General features: G+C 42.5%; 1 protein-coding gene across 3 annotated transcripts in view; it reads left to right on the top strand.

Annotated features, from left to right (window-relative positions):
• Snupn (snurportin 1) overlaps positions 1-21803 on the top strand; it is a 34427-nt gene extending 12624 nt beyond the window's left edge. For all 3 annotated transcript variants that reach the window (XM_052761330.1, XM_052761348.1, XM_052761339.1), the window contains exons 4-9: positions 5220-5324; positions 5562-5658; positions 10286-10383; positions 13800-13877; positions 16585-16665; positions 18487-21803. In XM_052761330.1, coding sequence (XP_052617290.1) covers positions 5220-5324; positions 5562-5658; positions 10286-10383; positions 13800-13877; positions 16585-16665; positions 18487-18798 — 771 coding nt within the window. In that variant the 3' untranslated portion in view covers positions 18799-21803. The remainder of the gene's footprint in view (positions 1-5219; positions 5325-5561; positions 5659-10285; positions 10384-13799; positions 13878-16584; positions 16666-18486) is intronic.
• The last annotated feature ends 5475 nt before the right edge of the window (positions 21804-27278 follow it).

The following is a 27278-nucleotide window of genomic DNA, read 5'->3' on the forward strand; positions in this document are numbered from 1 at the left end:
ACCCTGTCTCGAAAAACAAAAACAAAAAAACAAACAAAAAAAATCTGGAAAGGAAACAGATCACTCATTTGATCCCAGTATTTGGGAAGCAGAGACGCCAGTCTAGTTTTCATATCTAGTTATAGACCAGCCAGGTTTGCAGAGTGAAACTCTGTCTCAAACAAAACAAAAAACTAAATGAACAAAAATCCAAACAAACCTGGAAAGGAAATTCATTAACCAATTAACTTAAAGTAACAGAGTAAGATAGATTAGCCATCATGGACAATATGATGGGGACCTGAAGGAGAGTGAGTTCCTTTAGAAGAGAAATTCCCAAAACAAATAGAATATTTGGGCTTTTATAAATTTTCAGAGGCTAGGGGGAATTCCACCCTGTATGATTGACTTTGGTTTACTCTAGACGACTCCTTGCATGGAGCCATGTACTGGGCAGGGCCATGAATTTCTCTTGCACAGCGTGGTGAGACCATTGATGTCTCTTCTCTCCCAGCACTCTGTAAAGCAAGCCAAAAGGGAGGAAGCTTTCAGTTGAGTTCCAGGTTGACTTTCCTATTATCTTACAACCAAGACTGTGTTGTCTTTAGAAGTAGTATATTTTTTTTTTAAGATTTATTATTTATTTATTTGCATTTGTGTGTCTGTGTGCTTGTACATGCATGCATGCATGTATGTATACATATGGGGAGTGACCACAGATGCCAAAAGAGGGCGTCTGATCATCTGAAGCTGGAGTTGCAGGTTGTTGTGAGCTGTTGGGACCTGGACTCTCTTTCTGTGGAAGAGCAACAAGCATTCTTAACTACCAAGCCATCTCTCCAGCCCCAGCAATAAGTTCTTACTATCTTGTTCTGGTAGGTCACTTTTTATTTAAGACAGTAGCTCAGGCTGGCCTTTAAGTTGCTGTGTAGCCAAGGATGAGCTTGCATTCCAGATCCTTCAAAACTTCCACTTCCAAGTGTAGAATTACAAGCGTGCATTATCACTTCTAGCTAATTCCAAAACATTTTCTTCATCATCATCACACACACACACACACACACACACACACACACACACACACACCGTCACAAATATTCCATAGTCATTAGCAGTCATTCTCTACTATTCTTCCTTTTCCTTTTGGAAATCTATTATCTATGTCTTCAGACCAGCCTATTCTGAATAACTGTGGTCTTTTTGTGATTGGCTTCTTTCAGTTAGTATAAGATTTTCAAGGTTCATTTATGTTATAGTATTTATCAGTCTGTCTATTGTTAACTTATATTCCGTTGAAGGGACATATTTATTTATTCTTCAATTAATGGTTTTTTGAGTTGCTTCTACTTTTTGACTATTATGAATAATGCTACAGTAGTCGTGTGTGTGTGTGTGTGTGTGTGTGTGTGTGTGTGTGTGTGCGTGCGCGCGCGTGTGTGTGTGTGCGTGCGTGCATGCATGCACACGTCACCCCACTCCTCATATTCTGCCCACCTAGGGCAGCCTTTAATCTGCTTACTAAACATTTATCTATACTCTTTAGAAAAATGTTCTGTCCTTTATCATTTATTTTCTTTCTGCTAAAGAATATTTCACTTATTGTATGTGTGTTTTTTGTGTGTACCTATGTGTGTGTATGAGTGTGCATGTGTGGAGGTGAGAGAACAACTTTTAGAGGCCTTTCTCCACAGACTTGCACAGCAAGCACTTTAACACCCCTCCCCGCAGCCCTCTTCCTGTCCTTATTTTCCTACCTTTCCCCTTGTCCGTTCTCCCTTCTCCTTCCTTTTCTTTCTATCTTTCTTTTGCAGTGTTGAGACTTGAACACAACGCCATGCACATTCACAGGGCAAGCATTCTCCACTAGTCTCTACCCCAGCCCCACTCTTTTTTTTTTTTTTTTTGAGATTTGGAGATGGACCCCATCAGTGGTGGTACAGAGAGCTAGACATGTAGTTCCCTCCTGCTCCCCTACAACCCTACAACAGCCTTTTCAGAACTTCACTGTGATAAAGCCAGATCATTGACTTTGCCTCAGAAAGGACTTTCAGGATGAGCCAGTATGAAGCAGCATTTTAGTTTTATTTTCTTTAACATTTTATTTATTTATTTGAATGTGTACATATTTTTATGCTGGCTAGTTTTTACATCAACTTGACAGAAGCTAGGTCATTTGGGAAGAAAGATTCCTCATTGAGAAAAATGCTTCCATAGGATTGACCTGTAGGTGAGTCTGTACTGCATTGATGGTTGATGATTGATGTGGGTGATATGACTCCTGGGCAGGTGGTCTAGGACAGCCAGGGCTGTAACACAGAGAAACCCTGTCTCAGAAAAATAACTAAAAGATAGCAGCTGAACAAACCATGCAGAGCAAGTCAGTAAGCACCATTCCTCCATGGCTTCTGAATCAGTTTCTGCCTCCAGGTTCCTGCTGTGCTTTGGGTTCCTGCCCTGACTTAATGGAATTGCAAGTGAAATAACCCCTTTTCTCCCCAAGTCGCTTTTGGTCACAGCGTTTTATCACAGCAATAGAAACCTTAGGTAAGGTGTGTAAGGATTCATCTGCCATGGGATGTGTGTGAAGGTCAATGGAAAACCCATGGGAGTCAGTTCTAACCCTCCGCCATGTGATTCCCAGTTACTAATCGGGTTATTGGGCTTGGTGGCAATTGCCTTTACCCACCGAGTTATCTTGCTAACCCAGAGTGGGTTTTATATATATATTCATGAGTGTGTGTATGTGTGTGTGTGTGTGTGTGTGTGTGTGTGTGTGTGTGTGTGTGTGTGTTTTTATAAATTTACCAGATTTTTTTTTTTTTTTTTTGGTTTTTCGAGACAAGGTTTCTCTGTGTAGTTTTGGTGCCTGTCTTGGATCTTGCTCTGTAGACCAGGTTGACTTCGAACTCACAGAGATCTGCCTGGCTCTGCCTCCCGAGTGCTGGGATTAAAGGTGTGCACCATTGCCGTCCGGGATTAGTTACCAGATTTTTTTTACTATTTTATTATTTTGTGTGCACGAGTATTTTGCCTACATGAATGTATGTGTACCACATGCATGCCTCGTGCCTGTGGAGGTCAAAAGAGGGTATCAGAGTCCCTGAAACTGGAGTTGGGGATGGCTATGAGTTACTATGTGGGTGCTGGAAACTGAACCTAGGTCCTTTGCAAGAGCAACAAGTATTCTTAACTGCTGAGCCATATCTGTACTCTTTTTTAATTTTATATTTATTTATTATTATACAGCATGCACGACTGCAGGCCAGAAGAGGGCACCAGATCTCATTACAGATGGTTGTGAGCCACCGTGTGGTTGCTGGGAATTGAACTCAGGACCTCTGGAAGAGCAGCCAGTGCTCTTAACCTCTGAGCCATCTCTCCAGCCCCATATCTGTACTCTTATAAAAGATATTTTTAGGGGACTGGAGAGATGGTTCAGAGGTTAAGAGCACCGACTGCTCTTCCAGAGGTCCTGAGTTCAATTCCCAGCAACCACATGGTGGCTCACAACCATCTGTAATGAGATCTGGCACCCTCTTCTGTATACATAATAAATAAGTAAATCTTAAAAAAAAAAAAGATATTTTTAACATAGACTTCCTTGTGGGAGTTAACAGAAGGAGAGGAACTAAAGAAAAGAGTGTGGCACACCAAGATCTAGATGTGGACTGCTCAAAACAGAGTTGCCCTTCATTTCCTTTATGATAACCATACGTAGGATTTTGATGAGTTTTGATGTCTTTAAAAAATTGCTAAGAGGAACTGGAGAGAATGCTCAGCATTTAAGAGCACTAGCTCTTCCAGAGGACCCGAATTCAGTTTCTAGCACACACATGATGGTTCACCAGTTTGTAACTCCAGTCTGAAGGATCTGATACTCTTTTCTGGCCTCCTTGAGCACCAGACATGCATGTGGAGCACAAAGATACATACAAATAAATACCCATATACCTAAATAGAGTAAAAAAAAAAGTTGCTAGGAAATTTAAATGAGATCACAGGGTAATTCCTAAGGCATATGGAACAGGATTACACTTTGTAAACAGAACTGTAGATCACAGGGATACAGGAAGTTAGGATATTGTCACTGTAAATAATGCCTAATAGTCCTGTTTATGAGAGTCCTAGAACATATTCAGAAAAAGAATAAGGTCATATCTAAGGTATACACTTAGGCAGTAGCCTGATTTAACATTCTTATGTGAAAACACTTCCCCCTCACCCAAAACAGGGTTTCTCTGTGTATATTTCTGGCTGTCCTAGAACTTACTCTGTAGATCAGGCTTGCCTCAAACTCAGAGATCCTCCTGCCTCTGCCTCCCCAGTACTGGGATTAAAGGCATGCATCACCATACCTGACTTTCAAAGTGTTTTCAATAGCTCTTACAGCAAATATTGACAATCATGCTTGAATTATTTTTTTTAAATGTGACTATGTGTATGCCTATATGAGTTTCTGTGTACTATATGCGTGCAATGTGCTGGAATTCTCCCTTGTCCCCCAGACTGGGTTTCTCTGTAGCCCTGAATGTCTTGGAGCTAGCTCTATAGACCAGAGATACATGCCTCTGCCTCTCAAGTGCTGGGATTAAAGGTGTGAGCCACTACTGACAGTTCAGGCCTGCACTTTTAACATTCAGGAGGTAGAACCAGAGGATCATAAGTTCAGAGTCATTTTCACCAACAGAGTGAGTGAAGGCCAGCTTTCAAAACTTGAAACAGCATCTCATTAAGTTGTCCAGACAAGCTGTGAATTTGGCAGTCCTCCCATCCGAGCTTCCCAAGTAGCTGAGATTATATGCCTATACCACCAGGCTTGCCTCCTAACATCTTTTATCATAATGTGTGGCATATCAATTTGGGAAATAATGATCAAGTCTGAGCATGACTCAGAGTGAGTATTCATTCCTGAGGTGTAAACCCAGAATATAATAGTTATGCTGGTACCCAGTCGGCAAATAAGGAAAGGAAAAAAAGCCTCTTTAGGCCTTGAGTTAAAGGAGAAAGTAGGATACAGATAGTGATAATAAGGGCAGATGCCAAGTCACCAGTGAATGCCTGCCATCTTTTGGTTATGCTGGAGACCAGCTTCTTTTCTTAGAGCAGCTGGGATGGAAATACCTCTGCCCTCAACTTTTAGCTATATTTGTAATATATATGTGGGATGTTAATGCTTTGTTCTTGTAATGTTTGAATGATAAACTCCTGCTGATTTTTTAACACCATTTTTATATTCCCAGTTGATGCTTTCTGAGTGGTTAATTGACGTCCCTTCAGATTTGGGGCAAGAATGGATTGTGGTTGTGTGTCCTGTTGGGAAAAGAGCCCTTATCGTGGCCTCCAGGGTGAGTAACTGCTTCTTGCCTCTAACACCAGCAAGCCTAGTATGTGATAAAAGGGATGTTTGCCTCCCGTTTTCATCTGCCACACAGCTGTGCCTGGAGTTGGCCTCAAGAAGTGTTTTCCTGCTGCAAGAGTCTTTGGCTCATCTCTTTGGGCTAATGACAACCCTGTAAGATGCAGAAGCAAGAGGCAAGGATACTTCTGAATGCCTAATGAGAATGGTAGCTTTCTCCCTACAGGGTTCAACCAGTGCCTACACCAAGAGCGGCTACTGTGTCAATAGGTTTTCTTCCCTTCTGCCAGGAGGCAACAGGAGAAACTCAACAACCGCCAAAGGTACCTACATATGATGTCTATTTACTGTGTTTTTTGGTCTTCCTCCTCCACTATCCCTTCAGTGCTGGGGCTCAATCACACAGGATCTCTGAGGCTTCAGGGGCCGGCCAGCCAATTCAGTAGGTAAAAGTGCTTTTTGTGAAGTCCTCATGACCTGCATTTGAGCCCACAGTGAAAGTTAGAGAGTTAACTTCTAAGAGTTGTCCTCTGATCGCCACACGTGTGCCATAGCACATGCCCTTGTGCATGTAACATACATAATAATAAAACCTTAAGTTAAAATGAAACACCACGTCTAAAAGCAAGTTCGAGAGAAAGGGCTTATTTGCCTTACGCTTCTGCATTGTAGTTCATCATTTATGGAAGCCAGGACAGGAACTCAAATAGGGTAGGAACTTGGACACAGGAGCTGATGTAGGGGCCGTGGAGGGGAGCTGCTTATTGGCTTGCTCAGCCTGCTTTCTTATAGAAGCTAGGACCTCCCGCCCAGGGATGGCACCACCTACAGTGGGCTGAGCCCTCCTTGCCAATCAATAACTAAGAAAATACTCTAAAGGCTTGCCTATAGCCCAATCTTATGGAAGCATTTTCTCTCTCTCTCTCTCTCTCTCTCTCTCTCTTATTTTGGTTTTTTTGAGACAGTGTTTCCTTGTGTAGCCCTGGAACTTCCTCTTCAAGGCTGGCCTTGAAGAAATCCACTTACTTCTATCCCCAAGCGCTGGGATTAAAGTGCACCACCACCTCCTGGCAGGAAGCATTTTCTTAATTGAGCTTCCCTCCTCAAAGATGACTTTAGCTTATGTCAAGTTGACATAAAACTGTCCAGCGCACCATGTAACCCAGGCTGACCCGAACCTCCTGATTTTCCTACCTTAGCCTCCCTATTGCTAGGATAGCAAACTGAGATAATAAGCATGTACCATTATACCTAGTTATTTACTAAGTTTTTGTCATTTAAGGAAAAAAAAAAAGTAAGGTCTTGTATAGCCAGGCTATCTTCAAACTTGCCGTGTAGTCAAGACTTGAAACCATTATCTTTGATCTACTTCCCAAGTAGTAGAATTATAAGCATGTGCCATTATGTGTGGTTCATTTGCAATTTTTTTTTACTAGTACAAGATGGTGTCTTGCTTGGCTAAGAATTTTGCGGGGGAGGGGGGGATTTGTTTTTTATGTTTAAATTTTTTTTATATTTTATTATTTGTGTGTATGGATATTTTGCCTGCATGTATTTCTGTGTACCACTTGCATGCAGTGGCCCTGAAAGCCAAGGGGGTTCGTCAGACCGCCTAGCACTAAAGTTATAAACTACTGTGAGTTGCTATGTGAATGCTGGGCATTGAGGATTCTCTGAAAGAGCAGTCACTGCTCTTAACTTCTGGGCCATTGCAACAGCACCATGGTTTTGTTTATGAGACAGTCTCATGTTGCACAGGCTGGCCTTCAAATTGCTCTGTGGCTAAGGATGATATTGCTTTATTGAACATTGAATATTGTTGAGTATTGAACCCATGACTTTATGCTTTCCAGACAAGTACTTTAACAATGGAATTACATCCCTTGACTCCATGTTTTACAGTTGTTTGTTTTTAACATCAAGTCTGTTCAACAGGTTCTGGGATAGAACAAAGTTCAAAACTTTGCAAATATTCTCCATAGAAAAATGCAGAAAGTAAACCAGACAGTTGTAATTAGCATTTCATTTGAAGGTGGGAAGAGTGGAATATTTCTGAGGCTTCAGTGTAGGGGCCTTGAGTGTTGAGTGAACCCAGGGAAGTTGGGGGTGGACGTCTAACATGTTTGGGTGGATTCCTAGGTCTACTGGATGCACCCTTGGAGCCTGGAGATGGATTGTAGGAGCAGGTGTGTGCATTTCCAGGGTATGGAGGTCAGGCCATGAAATGAGTGAATGCCTGGGGATGGTAGGTGGATACATGAATCAGGAAATTGGACACCCAGTGTTAAGGTGGGACCCTAGGAGCCAATCAAGCCAGCTGGAGAGGTGGGGGGCATGGGGTTAGAGGTGGACCAAGCAAAGTGAGAGCCAAGGCTGATTTCACACACTGAGTCTTGTGGAGACATTGGATGGGGCTGGGTGCTCCAGAATCTAATGTGAAATTGGAGTAAAAACTAATTGTTTTTCAGTTCTAGTGGATCCAAAAACTTGTCTTTGACCTTTTAGTCTCTCTGCTCAGCACCTAGAAGATAATGGTCTGTAGGGCTTGGTCCATAAGCAGTTACACTGTACTGGTCTAGGGCCTCAATCCTCTCGTTCTAGGCAGACAGAAAATAGCGGAAGGGCATGTTGGCCCTGGAAATCTCGAGGTTGTCCATCTAGAACAGGAGGCTCTGTTGGTCCATCTCTGTGCACCTCTGTTACTTTGTATCCCAGGCTGCGGATAGTCACAAACTTCTTCCTTTTCACCTTGACCCTTTTCTGGAAGTTAACAGGACAGGGCCTCTTTAGCTTTCATGGATGTTCTGTGTGTCAAGTTGTCCGATGCTTTTGCCCTTAGATGCAGGTGAGGTAGCTCCCCTTCTTATTGTATGGAATCAAAATCAGGCAGAGTTTACATTTGTAAAAAACCTAGGTGATTTTCTATAAAATATGAACTATTTTTTTTTCTTTCAGTTTTTCAAGACAGAGTTTCTCTGTGTAGACTTGGCTGTTCTAGAATTCACTCTGCAGACCAGGCTGTCCTTGAACTCACAGAGATCGGCCTGCCTCTGCCTCCTGAGTGCTGGGATTAAAAGCATGTGCCACCATGTCCCGGCTGTCATTGATTCTGATAGTCTCAGGGCCAGCTGCTGCTGGTTTGTTCTTGTTGATCCCTGTTACTCTCCAAGGACAAGGCCACATCCCCATTCCTAGTCTTGAACCCTGGTTAACGCTGGAAATCCATAGGGGAAGGACTTGGGCTTTAGGAGATAGGGAGAAACATTCTCCTGAGGCCTCTCCATCAGAGCAACGCCACAACTTTACTGTGTGCATGTGTAAAACAGACCCTTGGTTAGTTGTTTTAATGACCCACTCTGAAAGCATTCTCCCTCAGGGTCAGGTCTCCTCAGCTGCATGATACATGCATCCTGTGAGGCCCACCAGATAGAACATTTCTGAATGAAGTCATCATGCCCTTTATTACAAAATGACATGCACAGTTTTTTCTGTAAAGATTCCTGACAGAATGTCAAGTGTAACAACACAGTGAGCTGTTTCTGGGGTTTCCCAGTCCAATTCCCTTTCTCCTTTGTCATTTTCCAACCTTAGCTTTCTTCCTACCTGGCCTCAGTAAATGGACTAGGTTATAAGGATTAAATAATGTGTTGTTTTGAGAGGAACTGGCAAGGCTGAGGCCCAGACCCTGCTCTAGTCTTGCCTTGCTTAGGCTAATTGATGATTTCTTCTGTGTTTTGTAGTAAGGCTAGCTTTCTCTGTTGGGTTGGCTTTTGTTTTTGTTTTTTTCAGACAGATTCATATAGGGATCAGGTTGGTCATGTACTAAGGATGACTTTAAATTCCTGATCCTCACCAGGTGTGATGGTGCACACCTTAAATCCCAGCAGTCAGGAGGCAGAGGCAGGCAGATCCCTGAGTTGGAGACCAGCTTGATCTACAAAGTGAGTTCCAGGATAGCCAGGGCTACACAGAGAAACTCTGTCTCAAACACACACACACACACACACACACACCAAAACAAAACAAAACAAAACAAAAACAACAAAACACAAACAAACAAAAAACCCAGAAAGAAAGAAAGATTCGTGATTCAGCCTACCAAGTTCAGAGAATACAGGTAAGGGGCACTGTAGCCTGCTTCCTTTATTTCAGTTTTCTCCTAGAACTCCTGTTGTTCATAGTTGATGTTGTGTGACATACATAAACTCTTTCTATGATCACCTTATATCTATTTCCTTGAAGCAAGTGACAAGTTATACTTGATATTCCTCACACGGCACAGCACTTACAGTAAGAATGTAACAGGTAAGCCAGATTCGACTGTGTCCAGTCCCTCAGAAGGCTAATGCAAGCTTGGGTAACAGAGCAAAACCTTTCACATACACATACAATAAAAATAGCCTAGGGCGGTGGCAGGTGCTCATGATCCCAGCATTCAGGAAGTCAAGGACAGTAGGACTACCCTATGTTTGAGGCCAGTCTGGGCTACAAAGTCAAGTCGTGTCTTAAAACAATAAAATACTGGTTTGATGGTACCTGCTTATAATCTTAGCACTTGGGAGATGGAAGCAAGAAGATCAGGAGTTCAAAGTCATCTTTGAGTCCATAGTGAATTCCAGGCTAGCTTGTCTTAAAAAAACAAAGCAAAACTAAAAACTGAGCTTCTCTAAAAGTAAATAAATGTCCCAACTTGTTTAGAATTCCCACTTGCTAAAGTGTGATCTCTCATACTGTCTTACTTCATAACATCCTTTAGCTATGCCTAGTAGCTAGAAAGGGCTATGCAGAACTCTCTCCTTGATGAATCCATCATCTTTAGCACTGACAATTGCCATAAGCCCTACGGATTGTTTGACTTGAGCCTCTTAAGATGAGGCTCCTTTCATCATGGTGGATGGAACTCTGGCTGGAAGTTGAGTTCTGTGTTGACTTTCTTCCTTGTATCTGTAGACTACACCATTCTGGACTGCATTTACAGTGAGGTGAACCAGACCTACTATGTTTTGGATGTGATGTGCTGGAGGGGACACCCTTTTTATGACTGTCAGGTAAGGATTGATAATCTCCTCATGTCTTTCCTGTCTTCTTTCCTCCCGGGAAGGTGGTTCAGCATGTGGGTTTGGTACGTGACCAACTTCTTGGCAGATACAGGATGTGGTAATCAAGAACATTATCTAATGCTCCCTGCATCTTTGAGGGTGTTTGAATTAGCTTAGTTTTAAAAATAAGTGTGAGGAACTAAGGGAAATACAGCAGTTCTTAAGGAAGAAGAAACAGCAGAGGTGCAAGTGGGCCTCTTAGCAGTTGGGGCCGGCCCTCGCATGGCTCCAGGGAATGAGAGGATTGTTGTAGGAATGATTGAAGGGTAAGAAGTGTGCCATCTTATGCAGACAACACCATCAAATAAACTCCTGTACCTTCCCTCCTTCACCCACCACATCCTGACCCCGAAAATGCCAGGTCATCCTTGATATGATAAAGAGCCTCAAATCACAAAGCTTGCTCTAGGAAGAGATTACAAGGCATGAATTGCTATGCCTAGCTCCAGATTGACTGACTGGACTGACTGTCTGTCTGTCTGTCTCTCTCTCTCTCTCTTTCTCTCTCTCTCTCTCCAAGGTCTCACTGTGTAGCCCTGGCTGGCCTGAAACTCAGAGATGTACTTGCCTCTGCCTCCTGAGTGCTAGGATCAAAAGCATGCACCACCACACTGGGATAGCCTGCTAGACTGTTTCTTTATACCTATTACCTTAGGGTGGATTTCAGGAAATGCCAGCTAATGGTGGTTCAGTTTGTTTGAGATAGAATCTTAATATCTAGCCCTGGGTGGCCTGGAGCTCATTAAGTAGCCCACACCCAACTTTGTTTTTGAGATAAGAAGTCATTATGTAGCCCAGGATACCCACAAACCTATGATCCTCCTCCTGTCTCAATCTCCCCAAGAGGTTGGGATTATAGGTTTTTATCATCATTCCTGGTTCATGTTTCCCTTTAGTTTTTTTATTTTTAGTTTTTGTTGTTGTTGTTGTTTGTTTGTTTGTTTGCTTTAGGTTTTTCGAGACAAGGTTTCTTTGTGTTGCCCTGGCTATCCTGGAACTTGCTCTCTAGACCAGGCTGGCTTCAAACTCACAGAGATCCACCTGCCTCTGCCTCCCAAATGTTGGGATTAAAGGCGTGTGCCGCTACTGACCAGCCCTCCCTTTAGTTTTGTCAAAGGATACTCACCACATATATTTACAGCTTACAGATTTGGTAATTAAAACCACATGTATATTTCCACATATATAATTATACTATAAGGAAAAGACAAGTTCAGCATGGTAGCTCATGTCTATGGTCCCTTTAGTACAAGCTGAAGCTGGAAGAATGTCATGAATTTCAAGCCCAGCCTGAGCTACTAGCAAGACCATTCCTGTGTCAACAAAACAACAAATCAAGGGGCTGAGGATGCAGCTCAGTCGGTAGAATGCTTACCTACTATACACAAAACTCTAGGCTCAGTCCCCAGTACCTCATACTGGTCTATGCCTATAGCCTTCACAGAGGATCGGAAGTTCAATAGATATCAAGTTTGAGGCCGGCCTGAGCTATATGATACCCTGTCTCAACAAAAACACAGAAGAAAAAGAAAATTACTTTTATCGTTTCAAATTTCCAGAAGCAAAGTAAAAGAACAAGGAGTGTCTCATAGAAGGATACACATTAATAATTCAGAGAATCAAGTACTTAGGAAAAGATTCAGCATTGTAGAGTTTTTTAAGAGCCAGATTAAAATGAAGCAAGGGAGTTAGTATTAATGTGCTTTGGAATGAAGGAATCTAGGTCTGACAATACTTTCTTTGTTCAACCAGGCAAGTGACTTCACCTTTCTGATTCTCAGAATCCATAACATGTAAAATAGCAATAATGATAATATAGTTCCTAGAGCGTGGGTGAAGTTATTTATTTATTCATTCATTCATTCATCTATTTATTTGTTTGTTTTTCCAGACAGGGTTTCTCTGTGTAACTCTGGTTTGTCCTGGAACTTGCTCTGTAGCACCAGGCTAGCCTCAAACTCACAGACATATACCTGCCTCTTCCTCCCAAGTGCTGGGTTTAAAGGTGTGTGACACCATGGCCCATCTATTTATGTATGTGTTTGTTTGTTTGTTTGTTTGTTTAAAGATAGAGTCTCATTCTGTAGCTGAAGCCGGCTTAGAACTATGTAGCCCAGGTTGGCCTAAATCTTGTGGGCAATCCTGCTGTAGCTTTCCAAATGCTGGGGTTACAGTCATGACCCACTATATCTGAGTGAAGATTGTGTTGTTGTTATTGTTTGAAGCAAGCTACCTCACCCTATGTAAGAGGCTAGAGATTGCTGGACAGTGGTGGTGCACACCTTTGATCCCAGTACAAGTAAAAATACAAACAAAAAAACAAACAAAAAAAAAACCCCAAAAACAAAATAAAACAAAAAAACCAAAAACAAACAAAAAGAGGGGAAGATTCATTAGTTAGATTACAGGTGTCGGCTGGGCCTGGTGGCACATGCCTTTGATTCCAGCACCCAGGGAGGCAAGCAGGTCTCTGTGAGTTTATAGAGGCAAGTAAGCAGATCTCTGTTAGTTTGAGGTTAGCCTGGTCTACACAGAAAATTCCAAGACATTTGGATATATAAATATATATATTGAGAGAGAGAGAGAGATCCTGTCTCAAAGACAAACAAACAAACAAAACCCCCCACCAAACCTAAATAAATAAGTAAATGTAAGAACTTGCTATATAGTCCAGGATAGCCTCCAAGTTGTGGTCCTTCTGCTTCAGACTTCTGATTGCTCAGATTCCAGGTGTGAGCCACCATGCCCAGCCACCCTACTATTGAAGGAGAGTGGAGTCAAGACAGGCCTTATGTATTGTAGGCTGATTTCACTGTGTAGTCAAGGATGACCTGCCTCTGTCTCCTAAATGCTGGGATTTATGCAGGTTTGAGCCATTATGACTGGCAGCTTTCCTAAATTTTAAAAGAAAAAATCTTTACAACATATACTTGTATGAAAATGCTTTTATGTAATATAATACTTTGTATAATATAAACAATGGAAATATATTTTAGAATTGTGTTAATCATTATTGTATGTCTGTGATGTGTTTGAGTGAAGGCAAGTACATGGATGTCAAAGGATATCTCTTGGGTGAAGGTTTTCATCTTCCAAGTGTGGGTTATAAAGATCAAATTCAGGTTACAGGTTTGCATGGCAGGCGCTCTTAGCCATTGATCCATCTTGCCGTCTGAAACATACTCCACATACAGTTAAAATCTTGAAAATTTTGATAAATGAATGGTTATAAATGGAAATGGGGATAGCAACAACAGGGCTTAGGTCTTTATAAGCCACATGGCTATTAGAATGAGATGTTTCATTCATATAAGAGTTTGAGATGAACAATATTTTATCCTTTTACTCAACCTTCTCTGTGGCAGACTGATTTCCGATTCTACTGGATGCACTCAAAGTTACCAGAAGAAGAAGGACTTGGAGAGAAAACCAAGATTAATCCTGTAAGGCTGTTGTTAAGATTACAGAGTTCATGCCGGGTGGTGGCGGCGCACGCCTTTAATCCCAGCACTTGGGAGGCAGAGCCAGGCAGATCTCTGTGAGTTCAAGGCCAGCCTGGTCTACAGAGTGAGTTCCAGGACAGGTTCCAAAGCTACACAGAGAAACCCTTTCTCGAAAAACAAAAACAAAAACAAAACAAAAATTACAGAGTTCTTTTTTACTATTATTGTTTGGTTTTGAGACAAGGTTTCATATGGCCCAAGCTGGCCTTGAATTGGTTATGTAGCTATCGCCTTAGACTCCTGATCTTCCTGCCTCAGCTTCCCAAGTACTAGGATTACAAGCATGAGCCACAATTCCCTTTTCTTTCTTTCTCTCTTTATCTCTCTCTCTCCCTCCCTTCCTTTCTCCCTCCCTCCTTCCCTCCCATCCTTCCTTCTGTCTTTCTCCCCCTCTCCTCTCTTTTTAAACAAGGTTTCTGTACATAGTCCTGGCTGTCTTATAGACCAGGCTGGTCTCAAACTCACAGAGATTCATCTGCCTCTGACTCCTGAGTTCTGGGACTAAAGGTGTGTGCCACCATGCATGGCCCAAAATTATTTTGTAATTTTATGTGTATATGTGTTTGCCTACCTATATGTCTACATTGCCTGGCCCCCACAGAGGCCAGAAGAAGGCATCGGATCTCCTCAAAGTGGTTGGGAACCACCATGTGGCTGCTAGAAATCAAAGCCAGGTCCTCTGGAAAAGCAGCCAGTGCTCTTAACCACTGAGCCATCCCTCCAGCCCCAGAGCTACCACTCTTGATTAATGAGTTTATCTTTCAAGGCAGCATATTATAATAGTACAATGGGAAGACTATGAGTTTAATAGACATTCAGACTGAATTCTGTTTGTGAGTTTAATAATTAATAGTGTAAGGGCTGGAGGTGTGACTCAGTTTACAGAACTTGTTTAGAATGTGTAAAGACCTAGGTTTAATCCCTAGCACCATTAAAAATAATAATGGTAATTATTAGGATAATAGCCTCACTTACTTTAGTTTCTTTATCTGCAAATGGCACTAATAAGCCAGGAGAGGTAGTACATACTTGTAATCCTAACACACAGGAGGCCGAGGGGGGAGGAACTCAGTTTTGACATTAGCCTGGACAATGTAGTTATAGAGTGAGATCTCATCTCTAAAAGTAAAGGATACTATCAAGAGTTATTGTAAGAACCAAAGTATACACACACACACACACACACACACACACACACACCTCCTCATAGCTTAATCCTTATGTGATGATGTGGGTATAAAATGATGCTTAGTATAAAATGCTTTGTGTGTGTGTTCAATTACCCTGGGTTGTAGTTGGAGTTTTCCTGCCTGTCCCACAGTCAGGATAAATCTCTCTCACCTGCCAGTCCCACAGCCGCTCAGACCGACCAAGTAAACACAGAGACTTATACTGGTTACAAACTGTATGGCCATGGCAGGCTTCTTGCTAACTGTTCTTACAACTTAAATTAATCCATTTCCATTAATCTTGCCACATGGCTCGTGGCTTACCGGCATCTTCACATGCTGTTTCTCATCGTGGCGGCTGGTAGTGTCTCTCTGACTCAGCCTTCCACTTCCCAGCTTTATTCTCCTCCTTGTCCCGCCTATACTTCCTGCCTAGCCAATGGCCAATCAGTGTTTTATTTATTGACTAATTAGCAACACATTTGCCATACAGAACATCCCACAGCACTGGGTCTTATGCATTCTCAGCAAGCATTCTACCACTGAGCTGTACCTATGTTGTGTGGCAAAACTTTTCTTGGGGAGACACAACACACATTTAGTCACCCCAGATAGAGAACCCACACTAGAACAAAATACAATACTCCCCTAAAGTCCAACATGGTAAACCAATGAGTTCTTTTGGGGTTAGTTATAGGAATACGGGTGAGGGGGCACTTACAGGAGCAGAAATGATTCAACGACGACTGCATCACTGAAGCCCACCCCAGCATGGTGACAGCTCACAAAAGCTGGGAACCTGAGCACCCGCAGGCAGCTCAACAGGTTGGAGAGTGTCCTATCCAAGTGACTCTTCTAAACCCCTTCCAGGCATCTCAGCTGCTTTCTGCTTCTTTCAGGCAGCTCTGGTCTCAGAGCCTTCTTTGCAGAGTGTTTGCACCTTTGTTCTGAGAGAGATGCTCAGCTTTTATTGTTTACTCTGGCAGGGTGGTATGGCCTAGTGAATCTGGTCAACTTCAGAGACTTCCTGAAGCTATGTTGTTTACCTGCTTAAGGAGCTTCCCTGCAGGATAGAATGTTTCGATCTTGAGAAAACTGTTATATAACAACCTATTAGCATTTTTGGAGACAGGCTCTCTTGTATAGCCCAGGCTGGTCTGGGACTTGCTATGTAAACCAGACTAGCTTAGATCTCTTTGAGTAGTACCTGGGACTTGGTGAAACATATACTTCTAGACTGTTCTTAGAGTGCTGGAAGTGGGGTCTAAGCATTTGAATTTCTTTCTATTTCCTCTCCCAACCTTTTTAAAGACAGGGTTGATAGCTTAGGTTGACCTTGAACTCCAAACTTACCATGATTTTCCTGCCTCCGTTTCCTGGGTGCTGGGAAGAAAACCTTATTGAATAAAGCTCTTCAATCACTAGAGCCAGTATCATCTGAAACATGTACTAACTCTTTGTTCTCATTTATATTTCAGTTTAAATTTGTGGGGCTAAAGAATTTCCCGTGTACCCCTGAGAGCCTGTGTAAGGTGCTGTCTATGGATTTTCCTTTTGAGGTAATGAAACCATTGTCTGTTGCTGTGACATGATTATAGGCTACAAGGAGACTGGGGACATGAAATCTTAAGAGACCCTCTGATTTTGCTGTGTCTAAGCATCAAAGCGGGACTGAAAATTAATTCTAAGGAAATAACGCATTTGCTGCCCTCCAGAGCCTCACCTTCACTTCTACTAAAGTCAGAACACCAGAATTCAGTAGTCCCCCGCACCCCGGGAAACAGGCCGAGAGAAGAGCCAAGGATTCCTCCATCCCAGATCACCATTGTGTGCCTTGTTTGACTGCCATGGCAGGATGTAAAGTAAAGACACATGGCATATGTGGTCGACTGACCCCAACAGATGCTTGAACCTCTGATCCCTTTTTGTTCAAGCACAGATGGTTCCTGGGATAACAATGTTTACTAACCAGTGAGTGGCATGTTAGTAGGGCCAACTCATTTACTTTGTCCATACTTGCCATGTGTTAGCACTGAAAATCTCCTGTGCCCAGGAACTCCTGAGTCTGGGATAGTCATTTATCATCTTCAGAACCTACAGTTACTCTCTCTTCTCTTTTTTTTTTTTTTTTTGGTTTTTCGAGACAGGGTTTCTCTGTGTAGCTTTGTGCCTTTTCCTAGAACTCATTTGGTAGCCCAGGCCGGCCTCGAACTCCCAGAGATCCGCCTGGCTCTGCCTCCCAAGTGCTAGGATTAAAGGCGTGCGCCACCACCGCCCGTCCACTCTCTCTTCTCTTAACAAGCCAAGTTTTCTTTGCCCCTCGTCCCTTTTAAAATTCTGCCTAGTCCGGTCAAGTTTTGCTTGAAATGTATTTAATTGTGTAAAGGATCACAGCTTCCTGGATAAGGAAATGGCAAAGACTAAGTTGCTTCATTTCTGGGAGTCAATTAAGAAGGTGGTAAGAACACTATATTTATAACTCTTATATCCTAGTGGCAAGAAATGCTTTTTAAGGGGTGAGTCACTGAATCACAGAAGAGAAAATATGGGGCTGTAGGAGGTTTTCCCGTTTAGAAAAACTGAGTTTCCCAGAATATGGCTCCAAACAGTCTAGGGGGAGGTTTAGGACTGTTCCTGTGCTCAGTCTGGTGCCTTGCTGGGGCTACCCAGATCTCTTGCTTTTCATCCCATATGAGGAACTCAGCTTTGCTATTGAGACTTTGTGGTGGTAGAAAGTGCCCAGGATCCAGGGATAGAAGACATAGACTCAGGTTGAATTCCTGCTTCATATATCGCATCTTTACAGAGGTGCCTAGAACTTTCTATGTTAAAAAACCCCATCTCTCAAATACCTTCTGGGTGGGTAAGAAAGTAAAACAATAGGTAGAAAGCATTTTGTAAATGGAAGTATTTATTATTATTATTATTATTATTATTATTAGATCTCTCTCTTCCTCTTCATTTGGACAAGGTTTCACAATATAGCTCAGTCTGGTTAATCTTGAGAGCTTCCCTGCTTCAACCTGCAGAGTCTTGGGGTTATAGGTGTATACTACCATCCCTAGCCCCAGCCCTTTCTTTAAGAAACTTCATATGAGAAGCAAGGAATTTTTTCTACTGGCAGCGGCTTAGAATAAAAAAAGAAAAATTGGCTAGGCGTGGTTGCACACTCCTTTAATACCATCACTTAGAAGGCAGAGGCCGATGGATCTCTGTGAGTACAAGGCCAGCCTGGTCTACATAGCAGGATAGATGTGCTACATAATAGAGAGACCTTGTCCCACCCACCAAAGAAACAACCCACAAGAACTGCCTCTGTATAGCTGTTTTGGAAATATGTGGCCCACAGTCATTATGATTCCTGGTTTTTCCTCCTTTAGGTAGATGGACTTCTCTTCTACCATAAACAGACCCACTATAGCCCTGGGAGTACTCCCTTGGTGGGCTGGCTGCGCCCTTACATGGTGTCAGATATTCTAGGTGTAGCCGTGCCAGCTGGCCCACTGACCACCAAGCCAGAATATGCTGGGCACCAGCTCCAACAGATTATTGAGCACAAGAAGAGCCAGGAGGACATGAAGGATAAACTCACACACAAGGCTTCTGAGAATGGGCACTATGAGCTGGAGCACCTATCTACTCCGAAGTTGAAGAGTCCTCCCCACAGCCCCGAGAACCTCATGGACAACTAACAAGGACAGCCCACAAAAGACTGGGGAAGAGGACAGTGGTGACAGCAATAGGTGACCTTATTTCAGAGTGCACTTTCCAAACCCACCCCACTGGAAATAGCTCAACACCCCTGTCTGGAATGTTGGCTCAGACTTTTGGGGGGTGGGTCCCTACTGGGTGGAGTTGGAATCCAGGTAGATTTGAATATCTCTTTGCTGTGTGCATATATCCCAGGTCCACAATGTAAATGTATGTGATTCTTAAGAAAAAGGTTGCTTATGATTATTAAGATTCAGATATCTCTTCCACCTTCCCCTTACTCCCTTATGGCATGACTGTTCAAATCTTGGCCCATTTCACCCCTTTTTGCACTTGAACATTCTGCTGAGTTTCCAGTTGCTGTTGGAAATGCCATTTTCTGAAAGGTCTTACCAGGAACTGCAGTTCTTGGTATTTGAATATGTTCCTTCTTCTGAGAAAACAAGTGTGATTTTTCTACGGTTTAGACCTTCCCAGAGATAAAATGCTAATGGGTTCATTTACTTCAAGAAATGTTAGAGCCCCTATCAGGAGATAAACCTCAAGCTGTGCCTCTGAGATGTGGGTTATAGAGGTAGACAAGACCTTGAGGGTTGTGTTATCCAGTGAGAAATAAACCCCATAGTGTGTAGAGCATGGTGAAATGATTGCTTTAGTGCAGAAAGGCACCTAGAGCTTAGGGGCAAAGGAAGAGCAGATTTCACAGAGGAGGGTGGAGCTGGCCTAAGGCAGACCAGGAAGAAAGCAGGTCCTCAGAGTTAGATGTTAGTAGCAGCATTCCCTAGAGCAGGGTGGGACTTGATCGAATCAAGTAGGTTCAGCATGGCTCAAGTACAAAATACAAGCGGAGAGTTAGGGAGAGGAGGCTGGAAGACAGAGGGAGCTTAGATTTTGTCCTAGTCAGGGAGTTAAGGAAAAGCCCTGGTGCAAGATTCCTTCAGAAGCAAAGCTCCTCATCAGCTATGAAAGTAGAAGATGGTATTTAGAATTAAACAGTTAATTTTCACTCCATTCAGAAAGTATATTCCAGGTCCTGTGGCCTCAATCTGCAGCCCACTCTGCTTTCCACTTTGTTAGGACCTCTCTTATTGGACGAACTGACCTCACCATTCTCTTCAACAGAAAGTCTCCCCGTGGAAAAACTTTCAAAGGGATCTAGGTCCGATCTTGAGTGAACTCCCTTTGAGTTCATTAGTTCTGAGAACAGAGCTGGTGGTTCTGTTCAGAAGTAGTGGTTAAGCAGAGCCTGCTTACACAGGTCAGCACATCCAGTGGAGCTCGTCGAAGCATCTACTCTTACAGGGTGTAAGCAGCTTTCTGATCAGACAGGAAGAAACTCTGCTCTGCCTCTCACCCGGTGAGAGAGCCCACTGACTACAGGTTCAGGCATTTGCCTATCTAAGCTCTTTCCTGTATTTAGGTCAGATTTGCTATATAAATACAGTGGTGTTCCTTATGTTAAGGAACATTTCTGCAAGCTGACCTTGAACTAGCTTTTCTGCCCAGGCAAAGCCTTGAATTTTCAATCAAGTCTCAGCCTCCCAAGTCTCTGGGATTATATGCCTTCACCCCCATCCCTAGCCTGTTTGAGAGTCTTTTGAATTCTTCAGTTTTCTTTCAGCAGCCAGCTTTATCAATCTGGGGACTGTGCATGTCAATGTCCTAGCAATTTGGTCAGACTTGACTTAGTAGTAAGCCTAGGCTTTGAGTATGTGGCTTATGCCCAACACTTTTAGGAAGCTGAGACAGAAGGATTGCCATGAGTTTGAGGCCAACCTGGGCTATAGTCTGAACACTATCTCAAAAATAATTAAATAAGGAGGTAAACCCCAAAATAAACCTGGAAGGATTACTTCCTCAAATTACCCACTCTGGAGACAGATGCATGTATAAGTCAAAACATGTTTCAATTAAAGTTAACAATTAACAAGTACAATTTGATATGTTTAAAATAAATATTTCCTAATATCTTTAAGTGAGGAGCTGTTTTGAGGTCTCCTGGTCATATTTCTTTGGGAATTATAAAACCACTTCTTACATTTATTTAGAAAATGATTTTATGGGTGGTTGAATATGCTGTAGAATTTAAGAACAAGTACTCTATTTAGTCCTGTGAATTTGATTAAAGAGAGCCTTAGACTACGGTAGAATGCATACCTGTTATCCCAGTATTTGGGAAGTTAAGGCAGGAACATTAGGAATTGACAGTCAGCCTGGACTGCCTGAGACCCTGTATCACAGAACAAGAGAATCAGGATAGCCTGAGCGTGGTGGTAGTGCAGAGAAAGCGCTCAGTGGTTAAGACCACTTGCTGTTCCTGACGAGTACCAGATTTGACTCCCAGCACTCACATGATAGCTCGTAAGCTCTTGCAACTCCAGTTCTGGGGATTTCAGACAATCTTGTGACCTCCACAGGCACCTGCATGCACATGGTGGACATACAGACATATAGTCACACATACACACATAAAGTTTTAAAAAGTTAGGTGCTAAAGAGATGGTTTGGAAGCTAAGAGTGTACTGCTCTTACAGAGGATAGGACTAGCACTCATACTGGGAACCACCTGTAACTCCAGGTGATCCAATGCCCTCTTTTGGACTCCATGAGCATATATACTCACATGTACTATCCCCAAAGAGACATACATATATGCACATAATTAAAAAAATAAGAACATCTTTAAAACTATAAATAAACCCCCACATATTTCGGAAAGAAACAATTTTCCTATCTACAAATTTCTTTATTAATAAAGAAACGAATCAAGAGCTAATGTGATGGCTCAGTGGCTTAAGGCAATTGCTGCCAAAGTCTGAGGACCTGAGTTCGATCCCCAGAACTCACATGGTAGCAGAGAACCAGCTCCCATAAAGTGTTCTCTGATTTCCACATATGTGCCATGGCACACATGCCCCCCCCCCAATAAATATGTAATATATATATGTAATAAAAGTATGTATGTAATAAAAATATTTTAAATGAATTGAAGTGCTACTTTTCTTAACTTTATTTATCTTTATGTACATTGGTATTTTGCCCACATGTATGTCAGTGTGAAGGTGCCAGATTCACTGGAACTGTAGTTGCAGACAGTTGTGAGCTGCCATGTTGGTGCTGGGAATTGAACCCAGGTCCTCAGAAAGAGCAGCCAGTGCTCTCAACTGCTGAGCCATCTTTCCGGCCCAAAATGCTAGAATTTTTAAAGCAGATACAATTTTTTTGTTGTTTCTTTGAGACAGATCTCTCTATGTAGCTCTGGCTATCCTGGATCTCACTATATAGACCAGACTGGCCTTGAACTTGCAGAGATCTGCCTGCCTCTGCTGTGATTGAAGGCTATTGAGACTATACCAGCCTCAACCTTAAATTTTTGTTACTCCTGCCTCCACTCCTCAACTCTGCTTCAAGGTTTCGTGCAGTGCTGGGATCAAAATCTAACTCTGGGCCACTGTGCATGTTAGGCAAGCACCCTACCCACTGGCATACACTTAGCTTTCCTTCCCTACCCTCCTTTTTGCTGGGGGAATGAGAATCGAACTTGGGTTTATCTTTATTGGATCTACAGATGTGCACCAACATGTTTGGCACTGGTGACTCTCTGTGTGCGTGTGGAGGTGTGCATGCATATGCATGCATCTGGAGGCCAAAGGTCAGTGTTGGGTATCTTCCTTAATGGATTTCCATCTCATGTTTTAGATACGAGGGCCTATATTGGTAATATGGGTCTTCTACATATGTGTGTGTGTGTGTCGCTATGTTGTGTGTATATATACACATAACCATATATATCTTTTGTAAAATTAAATTTAGGATTTTTCCTTTCTTATAGTATTATGGTGAGGTCAAATGAATAAATTATTTACTTATTTTAATTTTTTAGTTTTTGGTGTTTTGAGACAGGGCCTCTTTATGTAGCCCTGGCTGACCTACAACTCACTATGTAGACCAGACTGGCCTTGAACTCACAAAATTCTGCCTGCCTCTGCCTTCTGAATGCTGATCCCAATGGTATGCTACCGCAGCCAGCTGAAAATAACTTAGAACAGTGTCTAAGGGAAATATGGTAAGGACACAACCAATGTCAACTTATTCCAGTGTATGTACGGTATGATTTATTACTAAGTCCATTGAGGGTCATTATGTTGCGCCCAGTCTTTTGCTCTTTAATCTATTCTGTACTCCAAGATCTGTCTGAGCAGGATAGCTGTACCATGCCTCATTTTGTTAGTTCAAGATTGTAGTTTGTGCCCGGTTTGGTGACACACACCTTTGATCCTAACACTTTGGAGTCATAGGCATGTGGATCTCTGTGAGCTCAAGGCCCAGCTTGGTCTACATAGAGAATTCTAGACTAGCTAGAGCTACATAGTGAGACCCTCTCTCAAAAAAGATGCTAGTTTGGAGCCGGTAGGATAGGTGGCTGCCATCAAACCTAGCAACCTGAGTTCCATCACTAGGACCCACATGTCACATTAAGCAAACTGGCTCCTGAAATTGTTCTTCCACGTGCATGGTATACACAGGCATGTGTGACACACACACATTAAATAAATAAATGTAATTTAAAAATCTAAAACCAACCAAACAAAAACAGATTGTAGTTACCTAGGTGTGGTAACACACTCATAAACACATACAGTCCCAGCACTGGAGAGGTCAAGCTTGAGAATCAGGAGTTCAAGGTCATCCTCAGCTAAATGAACTACAGCAGGCCCATCTCAAAAGGACAACGATAATTAAAAAAAAGACTATAAAAGATTATAGTTCAAGGCAATCCTAGTTGTACATGGCAGCCTATGCTTACTTGGGTAGTTAAGACAGAAGAATTGCCTTGAAATCCAGCCAGCATGGGCTACAGAGTGAGACCCTGGGACAATTCCCCGCCCCCCCCCCAAATAAGAAAACAAATGAATAAACCCAAGCTAAATGTTGGCATTTGTACTCTGGTTCCAAGATTTTTCTCTAAGAGCAAAGATGGCCACTGAAGCACTTGGGGCTTGGTTTTTGTGTCTCATTCATTTCCGACCATTGTCCTGTTGAGCTTGTGATAAGTAACAATTCTAGCAAACTTCCTTTATTTAACTGCATTGCCATTGCCTGCACACACATTTGCACCTCTGAACACCCCCAAGCTTTTTTCATTCAGTTCCGTTGCATCCTTTATTACTTTCCTTACCACATTGGTAGATTTAGTTATAAAGCCTGGGTTCAGGTTTCACCTCAGTAGAAATTGTGTGGCTGGCTGCAGGTGCCCTAGGATCACTGGGCTAAAGAAGTGCAAAATTAATATCAGTAGTCGGTGGAGACAGGCTATCTTTCTGTTTCCAGTCGTTTGTAATAAATAGGGCATTCCTATTTCCGTTTTCTTCATTGGTTTATGCAGTGTTACTGAAAAAAATTACTTAGCAGGGCTACTGGTTGATCACTCATCCACTGACAACTTGCCTCATTTATGCACTGCTGTTAAATGTCAGGCAGACTGTTTTATAGACCTGTGCACTCTCTGGCACTAAAAGGTCATCTGAGTTTGACTTACATCACAACAGACATATTTATGGATAGAAGAACCTTAGAATGCCAGATGTGGTGGAGCATGCCTGTAATCCAGTATTTGGGCAACCAGAAGTTTAAAGATAGTTTTGCATCTTTGGCTACAAAGTAAGTCCAAGGCCAGTCTGGGCTGTTTGAGACCCCATCTCAAAAAATCGAAACCAAAAGAAGCTAGGTGTGTTGGCAGATACTTTTCATCCCAGCACCGAGGAGGCAGAGGCAGAAAGATGACTCCAAGCATGTTGGTACCACCCTATTCCACACAGGGAGTTCCAGGTCAGCCGGGGCTACAGAGGGAGGCTGTTAAAAAAGAAAGCAAAACAAGAAAAAGAACTTCAGAACCCAGCATGGTGGTGCACACCTTCAATCCCAGCACTCGGGAAGCAGAGGCAGGCAGACCTCTTGAGTTTGGGGCCAGCCTGGTCTACAGAGTTCCAGGATAGCCAGGGCTACACAGAGAAGCCCTGTCTCAAAAACAAACAAACAAACAAACAAAAACCAAACAAATAAACAAGAACTTTAGAAATAGTTAAAGCAGGAAACTATTATGACTCAATATTGATATAAATGCTACCATTATTGTTAATATTTAGATGATAAATTCTTAGGTTGTTTAAAGAGGAATCTATAGGATAATGAATCATAAAAAAAAAAAAAAAAGCACCACCTTGATTGGGCTTGTCATTAGAGTCCCATAGTGGCTTGCCAATGAAACATGTCACCCCCAATTAGACCTGCAGAGCATTGGCCTGGAGGGCCAAAGGACCAAATCATTAAATTTTGTGTTTAATTTGTCTCAGTACCATAGTCTGCTTTTTGCCTGGCTCCTCACTGTCGCAAAGTGAGCTTAAAGTCCCAGCCACACACTCCGGCAGCAGCAAAGGATCATCTCTTTATGTTACATTGGCACTCAAGAGCAGCGGCCTCCTTCAGTCTGTGGTCTTGGTTGTCTCTCTGTGTCCTGTAGTTTGTTATTCTACTTTGTCCCTTTGTCTCCTCCTAACTCAGCTTAGTTCAAGAGCATTTCCCTTATTAGGGAGAAAACATGTATTTGTTTAAATGGCTGTTTTATTTATTTATGTATTTACTTTTGGAGACAAGGTTTCACTATGTAACCCTGGCTGGCCTGAGTTGTGTAGACCTGGTTGGACACAAAATCACAGAGGTCCACCTGCCTTTTTCTTCCTCCTGACTGTCCCTCCTAGATGACTGTTTAAACATACACAAGTAAAGCTGTACTGTTAGAGGCAAGATAGCGGCTGCCCTTTAAAGCAGAAGTGACTGGAAGGGAACTAAATAGGACTGCATTTTGGGAAAAGTATGTTTTTTTAAAGATTTTATTTATTTATTTAGTTTTTTGAGACAGGGTTTCTCTGTGTAGCCCTGACTGTCCTGGAGCTCTGTAGACCAGACTGGCCTAGAACTCAGAGATATCTGCCTGCCTCTGCCTCTCTAGTGCTGGTATTAAAGGTGTGCACCACCACAGCTACTGCCTGGTTTAAGATTATTTTTTATTGCTTTTATTTATGTGTATGTCTGCATATGTGTTCTCAGGTACCTGAAGAGGCCAGAGGCAGGTGTTGGATACCCTGGAGCTGGAATTAGAGATAGTTGTGAGCCACCTGATGTGGGTGCTGAGAACCAAAAGCAGCTCCTCTAGAAGAGGAGCAAATGCTCTCAACTGCTGAACCATCCTCTCCAGCTCCAAGTTCTAATTCTTTCTTTCTTTTTTTTGTAACAGGGTTTCTCTGTGTAGCCCTAGACTGTCCTAGAATTCCCTCTGTAGACCAGGCTAGCCTCAAACTCAGAGATCTGTCTGCCTCTGCTTCCAGGGTGCTGTGATTAAAGGCATGTGCCACCACTGCTGGGCCCCAAGTTCTATTTCTTGATTTGTTGGTTTTATGAGTATTCAGTGTATAAAAACTCATGTGGCTGTATATTTACAGTTTTGATTTTTCTCTTTGTACATTATACATTAATAAAAAAGTAAGCACAATGCATCTGCCTTTCAGTTCTGCTTCCTAGATTCCCAGTGTCTCCCTGAAGAGAAAACCAGTTACCTTCCTTGTGTCTTCCTCTTCCAAAGCTTTCCTGTGGATAAACGAGCTTACAAATAGGGATTTTTTTCTTTCCTTTTTTTTTTTTTTTTTTTTTGGTTTTTCGAGACAGGGTTTCTCTGTGTAGTTTTGCGCCTTTCCTGGAACTCACTTTGTAGCCCAGGCTGGCCTCGAACTTACAGAGATCTGCCTGCCTCTGCCTCCCAAGCACTGGGATCAAAGGTGTGCACCACCACCTCCTGGTTTTGTTTTTTATGTGTGTGGCTGTTTTTTTCCCTGCATATATGTCTATTCATCACATGCTCCCTCAGAGGCCAGAAGAGGGTGTTGGATCCCTTGGGACTGGAGTAACCTAAGATTATGAGCTACCATGTAGGTACTAGATTTGAACCCAGGTCCTAAGGTCAGCCCAGTATTATTCTTTTTTTATTTTTTTGAGACAGGGTTTCTTTGTGTAGCCTTGGCTGTCCAGGAACTAGCTGTGTAGATCAGGGTTACCTTGAACTCACGGAGATCTGCTTGCCTCTGCCTCCCAAATGCTGGGATTAAAGGCACACATCACTACCAGCGGGCATCAGCAGTTTCTCAAGCGCTGACCCATCTCTCCAGCCCCTGAGTGTTTCATTTTTTACTTCCTGTTACATCTTCCATAATCGTATAATGTCTTGCATACACACAGTGCCTAGTGTACCAGGCCTTTTCTTTTAGGCCATCAACCAGCTCCCAAATCATGACAAAGAGACTTATTAGTTTTGAATGCTCAGCCTAGCTTAGCTCTTTTCTGGCCAGCTCTTTTAACTTAAATGAACCTGTTTCTCTTTATCCACCTTTTGCTCGGGGCTCACTACCTC

Source organism: Peromyscus californicus, unplaced genomic scaffold (assembly GCF_007827085.1).
Source record: "Peromyscus californicus insignis strain IS unplaced genomic scaffold, ASM782708v3 Scaffold_11__1_contigs__length_118956290, whole genome shotgun sequence".
Classification (NCBI taxonomy): domain Eukaryota; kingdom Metazoa; phylum Chordata; class Mammalia; order Rodentia; family Cricetidae; genus Peromyscus; species Peromyscus californicus.